The 9,509-nt window shown below is 40.0% G+C and overlaps 1 protein-coding gene across 1 annotated transcript in view; it reads left to right on the top strand.

Annotated features, from left to right (window-relative positions):
- The window catches only part of cnih2 (cornichon family AMPA receptor auxiliary protein 2), an 18,420-nt gene extending 10,558 nt beyond the window's left edge, over nucleotides 1–7,862 (top strand). The window contains exons 2-6 of the mRNA XM_053442129.1: nucleotides 2,250–2,318; nucleotides 5,380–5,427; nucleotides 7,345–7,457; nucleotides 7,539–7,682; nucleotides 7,835–7,862. Coding sequence (XP_053298104.1) covers nucleotides 2,250–2,318; nucleotides 5,380–5,427; nucleotides 7,345–7,457; nucleotides 7,539–7,682; nucleotides 7,835–7,862 — 402 coding nt within the window. The remainder of the gene's footprint in view (nucleotides 1–2,249; nucleotides 2,319–5,379; nucleotides 5,428–7,344; nucleotides 7,458–7,538; nucleotides 7,683–7,834) is intronic.
- The last annotated feature ends 1,647 nt before the right edge of the window (nucleotides 7,863–9,509 follow it).

Below are 9,509 nucleotides of genomic sequence, written 5' to 3' on the forward strand. Positions count from 1 at the left end.
TCTGTAATGCTCAGGCTCAAAATGGTCCTCAAATAAATATCTGTACAAGTATATATACACACACACACACACACACACACACACACACACACAGATAATGACATGCATAAATGTTACAGCTAAATCTCAAACCACAGTGAACTTTTACTTAATGGGACCATCTGACCTCTTAAAAGCCACCAGCCAATTTGCTCACTGGGATTTAAAATAACAAGCCCTGGCGACACTCAGATACACATTTTTAGTTTGGATGAAACACCACAGAATATAAGAAGAATATGTGAAAGATTTGTGCTTTTTTTCATCTATTTACCCACATCAACTTCTCGCTGACCTGCTACCTTGGTGGTTAATCACTAGTTGAATTAACTGGAACTAGTCTGAGCCTTGTTCAATTCAAAGACAGATTCCAGCCGACTCCATCTCCCTCACATTAAAGAAACATAGGATCCCAGAGTACTGACCATAAATTGTTCCTGTAAACAAGATGTTTGGCCTACAGCCACCTGCACGTAATGAGAGCAGGGAGGCGAAACAACATAACCAACCTAAATCTTGCCATCAGTCAGTCTCCATCAGTCTGTGGCATTTTGACTGCTATTTGCACAGAGATCACAGGAGACCAGTGCACCAGTGTCCAAACTCCAGAAACTCTAAAGCTCTGATCCCTCACCTTCAACATGGAAGCAAAAATAATGTGAAATACAAAAAGAAAAACATCATTATGAATATATGACTTGAAATGACTAACGTACCAATTGACTAAGTGGGTGAGACGATGAGTCAGCGAGTGTATCTGTGTGTGAAAGAGACGAGGAGAAGAATGCGTCTGGCTCTGCGCTGGTGTTACTGAAACACTCACCGACCTATGATTTTGTTCACCCCTTCCCCCAAGGCTGCCTCCACCTCGAGGGTTCAGCACCCCGCTTCTACGCAGGCTCTCCACCAATCGGAATCGCTGTGTCGTAACCATGGCACTCACTTAGGGGCTCACCATGTCGCCATGGAAACTGCATCTGTTTACAACAGAGCTAAGTGCGAAGGAAGATGAGGGAGAGACGTATGGACTCATATAGGCGAGATTACCAGCAGGGCTGTTGCTATTTCAAACGCAGAGAAGGCTTCGCTGCTGTCAATCATCGGCGCAGTAAATCAAATGCTGACGCTCACTTAGCTGCGAAAAATACAATTTTTTTTGTGACTCTGTAATGAGCCAGTGAAATGAAGCATGCTATTTAAAAGCAGAACGGATGATAAGCACAGCAGGGGGCCTATACAAATTACACTCCCAAACAGAGAGTAGTTAGTGTTAGCAGTGTTGTGAATCTACAATTCATCATATATTTTTACATTTGGCACAAAAGGCCAAATACATACAATTATGGAGGGTTTCATATGGAAACCCTCTCCTCTCGAATAAGCATAACTTTTTATGCAATTCCATAACTTTCAATGTGACAGCCTTCTGTGTGTCCATAAATATTCAGTTTCTACTGAGATCAGGAACATGGAATAAAGACTGGCCACGAGGTTCAGGGGAGATGGAAATCAGAAAATAAGGGTCACACCGAGAAAATGGATACTCAGCAGGGCGCATACATCGGCCAAGGTCCAACAGTCCCCTTAAATTCAATCAGGCTGCACCAAAGATAGAAACTCACTTCCATTTTTTCATCATGAGCCATGAATAATTCCCTGCATGGAAAATCAGTGAAAGATAAAAAAAAGAAAACCAACAAAAAACGCCCTACCTCATGATGAAAAAAAAAGTCAACATCTGTCCCCTGATCCGCACCGAAATCCATAGTTGACCCATACTACATACTTCTACCAAGTTTATTATTTTTATGTAATCGTGCTTAAAAACAAACAAACTCACCAACAAAGGGGGTAAGAAACCAGGAGGAGAATTGAAATCAGAATTTCAGCTCGTCAGATAATGGTATAAAAAAGAATAGGTGCTCATATAGAGAATACAGGGGGAAAGGACAAGGCTGTAATCGCACATGCACATGTTAACCATTCAATCACCATGTGTGTTCAAGCAAAGTGAGCAGTGTGGCTGCAGCTGAGCAGGATGCACGTCGTGTGCTGCACAAGATGATGTCTTATGAGTGTGATGTTAAATTGAAGAATCCAGCTGTGCCTTTTAATTACACTGTATATACATTAGATACAGTATTTGCTCTCATTGTGATTCTAAAGGTAACCGAATGTAAACAAACTCACACACGTCTGTTATTTTACAGATCATCGCTTTTGATGAGCTGCGCACAGACTTCAAAAACCCCATTGATCAGAGCAATCCCACCAGAGCGGTAAGAACCCTGCTGCTTCATTTCTTTCAAGAGTGATCAAAACCTCCTGCTCACACAGAGAAATCCCTTCCACCCAGTTCCAAGAAGAACACGTCATTGGTTTACACAGAGCGACCCAGAACAAATCCAAGGTTTCACTGGGACATTATTGCCCATGACCTTAAATTTTGAGTTTATAAACAGGCGGGTTTTATAAAGAAGATTTGTAAATAAATCAACGTTTCATGAGAAACCCACAGTCGCGTATTTGTAATCATTTAAAAAATGATTTCATGCAAATTAATGATTTGTGATTTGCAAATTTGGATTTACACCTTTCTGCGTTTATCCTCTCTATTAATCCTACAACGTCAAATATTTGTCATACATTGAAAACAGTAACGGCTAATCCAGGCTTCCAGGTGATTGCAGCACCGAAGCTCTCAGGCTCATTTCAACGCTCATTTGCATCCTGATTGAAAAAATCAACCTTCTGCAAAGACGTGACCCGTTGGCTCAGTCAATTAAAAGAGATTGATGCAAGTGAAGCTGCTGATTGTAGAATGAGAAACTGCACAGTTGCCACACAGGAACATTCCACCTTTGTAATGAAATAAAATAAAAATCTGCAGTATGAAACATGAATTGTCCTAAAGTAAGGGCATGTATTTCTCTTCTCTTCCTGCAGCGTTGCTTCTATTTAATAAATCTAATTTTCTCTTTATCTTTTAAAAACATCTATTAATATTCAGTCAATACTTAGTGAAATTATTCATGCAGCGCGTTAACAGCAGTTGTGAATGTCCCTCTCACACGGTAGCTAATGTTCTAGAATTATGCACCGGAACCTCAAAGTGAGAGTGATGGGGAGTGGGAGAGAAAACTGTGAACAAAAAGACAGTAGGAGTGTGGAGGCCCGCCAGCTACAGGGGGGCGGACACAATGACTGCAACACCTGTACAAAAGAAGAAAAAAACACACACGATGCAATCAAATGGAGCAGCTCTGGCTTAGACAACGCTGGGAAGGTTCAGACCAAAGAGGATGTTTTGCTTTCCTCCGCAGATGAAGGTGGAGAGGTGGAAAAGCATCATCCAAAAAACCTTTCCCAGCGTTCTGACGGCAGCGTTTTGTATCAATGCTGTTGTGTTGGACTGCATATCAATGTACAGGTGCTTTTTTAAACTGTAGCAGACGACCTAAACTTCAAAAGTAATAGGATCTGCCAGGATTCGCTGCTACTCCCGGTCGCTCCCAAAATCAATAAACTGCCAAACAGAACAGGGACTTACATGGCGACAGGGTTCGAGAAAATCAACAGCAATAATCTCTGATGTTCAAACAGCTGATGCAGTCTGCAATAAAAAAGCAGTAAATATTGCAGGGGGACGAACTGGAAGGGAGTAAACATGTGATTCCAAATCAGCTGTATGTGCACAGCCATGTATCACAGTCTCAAATGGAGACGTATTGACATTGTATGAAAACACAGAGTTTTGCAGACAAAATGTGGAAAGAAGAATTATTGCCTCTTGACATGTCTAAAGGATGACTCAGCCCCATAAAGAGCAGTGTCATGTTGAGAGGGTCCAGTATTATATCTCTCAAACTATTATTATAATAATAATTATTACTTGTATTATTACTATTAAGATATTTATCTCATCTTAATTTTCTCTATAATCTATAATATGGTAAGGTCTCGACCTTACAGCATGAAGTGCCTTGAGATAATGTAAGTTGTAATTTGGCGCTACACAAATAAAATTGAATTGAGTTGAAGCATGAAGGAACACAAAATAAAATTCATGCATTTCTTCACTTTAGATTAGATCACTAATCATATCATACTAAATACTTTTTCCTCTATTATTTGATTTGCGTATTGTGAAATATCTCCTCTATCTTTGATTAATGTCTTCAGTTGTGCATCTATTGCTGGAACAATAAAATATTCAGAGTGAATCAGGATGACCTGACACAAACTAAAGCACCTCAGGTAGAGTCCAGGGCTGCAAAGTCCAAGCAGACCCACTGCAGAACAATTATGTATTTGCGCAATAACAAACCGTAGAGTGTACAGAGAACTCAGGATGTGTTGCACAAAGCAGACACAAGAGTAGAAGATTACATAGTGCAGATTAACAGCTGCAAATAAACAGTGAGGATGGAGAACCAGATTCTTGGTGTAGATCCAAGGCAAAAATCGACTTCCAGGTCACCATGGGAGTCTTGAAATTGTGGCCAGAGATTCATGAAAGGTGCAGCATGTGGCTCCAGCTGAAGGGAATGGACATCTCAGAGGGATTAATACAGGAAGATGGCACCCTGGAACTAAGAAAGATGCCTCAATGTGTCATAAAATAAGAATGAGAGCCTTTTCAGCCATCTCCTTTGAGACCAAATCCAGTTACACGGCCCTGGACTCACAGCGTGCTGCTGACAAATGTCTCACCATTGGTACTTTTGTTTACCTGCTCTATTGGCAGCCTGGGGCTGGAGAAGAGATGGATATAATAAATGAATAAACTGCAGCAAAACATCTCATTTCCCTTTGCAAGCCAAACAATGGCAGCAAAATAAAACATTTCCTGGCTGCTAATTGGCAAACGCAGGAGAAGATGGATGGATTAATTTCTCTAATTGATAATTGGGGCTTCCCTCATGCCTCACAGGAGACTTGAATTTGTTAGGTTTACAGGGCAAAGTGCCAGAGAAGCTGCACCATACATCACTGTCACTGCTCCACATGTAGCTGCAGTACTTCTCTAATGATCAACAGATTTATTTAGTTTAGTTTGAGCAACGGTTAGTTGGATACTTATTATTCATGGGTTCTTATTTGTTACCATAAGTATGTTAATTTTGTGCATTTCTGGTTCAGAAGGACGGGTATCACTTGTAAACATGGAGGCATCTTAACCTGCTCAATACATTTATAATTAAGTAAACATTTCTCTATACGTTTTATTAACATGTCACTAAAATGAGTTGAAAGGCTTTAAATCTGAATTATCTAATTTTTATTTCAAATAAATAAACAAAAAATGTTAATCAGACTTTCTTTATATCCATTCCACAGAGGGAACGGATTCTCAACATCGAAAGAATCTGCAACCTGCTTCGCAGAGTGAGTAATCGCTGTTGCTCACCTGCTGCCGGCAGATGACTAGAACAGAACCCGCTCAGACAGCCATGACCATTTGTCTGTCTGACCATTGTGAGGACCATCGCGTTCTCTGATTCATTTCACATGTAACCCATCCTCGCCAATAATAGCATCTATCTGCTGTAGAGGGAGATGGTGTGCAATAAGGTGGAATAATAACCACTGTGTAGAATTAACTTAAAAAATGAGAGCGATGATCAGTTTTCCAGCAATAAGAGTACATTGGCATTTAGTTTTTACCCCCTGGTTTGTTTAATTTTAAACTACTAGACAGATTTTTTACTTATTATGAGTTGGGGAAAACACATTCAATTTTGGCGCAGATCTAAAAATCTGGTATGTTTAGAGGACTGTCAATGAGTCTGTGAAAATTGGTGCAGATTCAGATAAAAATCCTGTTGGCATTGTGTAAATGCCAACTCAGCCCAGAGGCTTATTTTGTCCTGTTTATAGAGATGCTGTATTTGTCTAGTCACTAATCTGTCTCGTCAAACAAAGAAATCTGCTGATTTACGTGTTATTCCTTTAAAGCAACTAAAGTCTGTATTTTTCTGCTAATGATCTTTGTGTAATGCAAAGGGGACACCACTGTGTGAACTGACTAAGAGTAATCTCCCAATTCTGACACCTGAATCCACTGTGCACTATGCTCAGCACCAAACAACACATAAACAAACTTAGCAAATACCTGGATAACATGGTGATGTCTTAGGCAGCACCAGGTGTTATACCCTGTAGAGATGTGAGTAAAAGCAAAGCAGAATTACAGTTAGTCGAAGAGTCAGATTGCTGCATCATACCTACACTTGTCGCCATTTTTCTGTCACTGATTGCCTTTCTGCTGGGAAGACAATGTCTCCATTGATATCCAATACACTCTCATTATTATCTCAGTTTTTAGTCCTGCCAGGGAAAGAGTTGTCAACGAGCACAAGACCAAACCAATTTGTGGATCTGTGGTTCAGAGGTGTAAATCAAGCCGAGAGATTTAAGTCACCTCAACAACAAATAATTTGTCAAACTAAACTAAAATAGCAAATAATGCACTCAGTAATTCAGTAAAAGTGCTTGCTGTAGTATTATAAAAATTACCCTATATCTTAATATAGGTATATTATTATTACAACATTATGACTGAGACTCAACAGATTCCGATACCATTGTATTTTGTTTCTTTACCAGTGATGGTGCTGCTGCTGATAATTATTAAGGCACAATGACATATATACAAATGTATCAGCAGTGAACCCTCACCTCCTGTTCACATCTATTATGTGTAAGTGAGGAGGCAAATGAAAGATTTGCTTCAATTGGTAAGGCAAATCCCAGTGGGTTGAGAGAGGCGGAGTTTAATGTTATCGGCACTGATTGGCTAATTGAATCGGAATTCCCTTCTAATTATTGATCGCTTTTAAAATTGTAAAAAAAAAAAAAGCAATGACAAGGGTTTGAGGGACATGGGGGAGTTGGGGTCAATCCCAGCTCACGTTAGGTGACAAGCAAGTGGCACCCTGTACAGGCATTCACACTAATATCACACCTACGCTAATTTAGAGTCAATTTAATCCCAATTAGCATGTCTTTAAATTGCATTACTAGTCAAGTAAAGTACAGATAAACACAAATATCCTTAAGTACATAATAAGGTCAAAAATATATTTTGTTACATACCGCCACTCTAAAGACCTGTCCACATCCAATGTGCTCTTAGTATTTGAGTTTTCGTGTGTTTTTGCTGCACTGTAATAACCTCATCACTGAATAATGTGCAGACCTATAAAAAGACAGTGTGTGTGTGTGTGTGTGTGTGTGTGTGTGTGTGTGTGTGTGTGTGTGTGTGTGTGTGTGTGTGTGTGTGTGTGCGTGTGTTCTGGTTAGTTGGTGGTCCCGGAGTACTCCATCCACGGACTCTTCTGTCTGATGTTCATGTGTGCTGGAGAGTGGGTCACACTCGGCCTGAATATCCCACTGCTCTTCTACCATCTGTGGAGGTACAGTCTCAGAGCAGATGTCTGACACGCTTCCATCACTCTGGCTGCTGAATGAGCCAAACCTCACTGCTCTTTGCCCAGGTTTTTTCACCGGCCAGCCGACGGGTCAGAGGTCATGTACGATCCGGTCAGTGTGATGAACGCCGACATCCTCAACTACTGCCAGAAGGAGTCGTGGTGTAAGCTGGGCTTTTATCTGCTCTCTTTCTTCTATTATCTCTATAGGTACGTACAACATCACACTTTTTTCATTTACCGTAATCCTTTGCTAATGCTGTGATATTATATGAACTTGAAAAGTTGCAAAACAAGCAGCACAATCACTCCTCTGTCCTACCTCTTTTTTATTTGTTGCCATGGTCTATTTCCTGCTGAAGTATGGTCTATGCCTTGGTGAGCTTTTAACTCACAGGAGATCTGGAGAGAGAAAAAAGGGAAATATCTATAAGAAAGACTGAGAAGAATGAACTGGAGACTTCAACTCTTCCTCTCTCCATATTCCCATCCCTGGCTTGGGTTTCCAACAGTCAGAACAAGGACAAACCTAGACCAACACGAGTGATAATGTGAATGTAAAGGTGTCGCCTCCACTCGATTATGTCGCTTTATCCCAGATACTGCTGTCGGTCAGCCAGACGAAGTTTTGGAGGATGGGAGGGGAATCAGGATGAGGACGCAGAAGGTGTTTTTGTTGCCTTTGACCCATTATACGATTTTGACATTATGAAGGGCTGGAGTTTTTTTTCCCCATGCTGCTCTTACTGCTACAGTCGCTCAACTCACTGTGAATCTCCAAACGCTTTGGAAAAGGAAATAATCCATGTGCATTCTGAGAGTTTGAAAAGCAGGATTGTGTTGGTGTCACTCCATGTGTAAAATAACTGCTTTAGGTTGTGTAACAGGTTAATAAAACTGTAAGAAACAGGCTGAATAGGGCAGGAGAACTTTAACACGTTGTAGGAAACGCAGGAGGCCTTGCAGCGAAATAACACTTTTAACCAGGATGAAAATAAAGCATTGGCCTAGGCATTGCCTTGATGATAACCTCCACCAAATGTTGAATTTCACACTGTAACTAAAGCATCAAGAAATAATCATAGGTTTGACTGTAAGGCTCAATGCTTTGTGGTGTGTATTTAAATAAGTTCCAGTCCATAGCTGTGAGGGCCTATTAATCCAGGTTCATGCTTTCTGAGGAGCTTCAGGCTCAGACATATAACATCAAAAAAGTTTATATCTAAAAAAACATTGTGCCAAATTAAAAAAATAAGTAAATTTGTCCAAGTGAAAAGAAAAATGATGATAATCTGTATCTACATGCTGTGTTGTTACTGCCAGGCCATGACTTTTATTTTTTCACTCGTAAACACACGTTAGATCTTGGCGCAATGTTTTTTACTTAAAGTAGAAACTTAGTCCTCTCGTAAATCCTTTTGTATGTGTGCAGGGAGCGCCTTATTCCTATTTCCTATTCCTAGTGACGTTTACTTCTAATCATCTGCATCTATACTATAATCATTTTAGCACAGCAGCTCTTCTCTAAAATGAGGTAGATTATAGAAAATATCATGTACAAAAAGCAATTTCAAAACAGCAAACTAGCAATGTAATAGGATTCATGAGACATGTCAATGCAGTTTTATTCAGTGTGTGTAATAATAGTGTGTGGGACGCAAGTGACACGGGAGACAACAATGACTCTATGACAGCGTCTCAGTTATTTAAGACGTGAAAGACAGTGAAGTCGTTTCAAAACATCTACAATCATAGAATCAAGGTTTTAAGGGACGTTTTAATGTTTTACTGATGACTAAGATTTGTAAACAGCGAAGCCTTTTCTCAGCTGGTGCCACCTTCGCTATCATGTGTTCATACTTTTGATCTAATTGTCAATAAGTGAAGGTCGGCTGCCCTGTTGAAGTAATTGATTATATCAAATAATGTCATGATGTTTTCTTAAGTTCACACCCTGACATGAGCATCTCTTCTTTCGGATTTTCACTCGAAATATCATAAAATAATTGGGCACTGTAGTTTAAAGCAAATGTAACT

The sequence above is a fragment of the Pleuronectes platessa genome, chromosome 15, assembly GCF_947347685.1.
Source record: "Pleuronectes platessa chromosome 15, fPlePla1.1, whole genome shotgun sequence".
Taxonomy (NCBI): Eukaryota; Metazoa; Chordata; class Actinopteri; order Pleuronectiformes; family Pleuronectidae; genus Pleuronectes; species Pleuronectes platessa.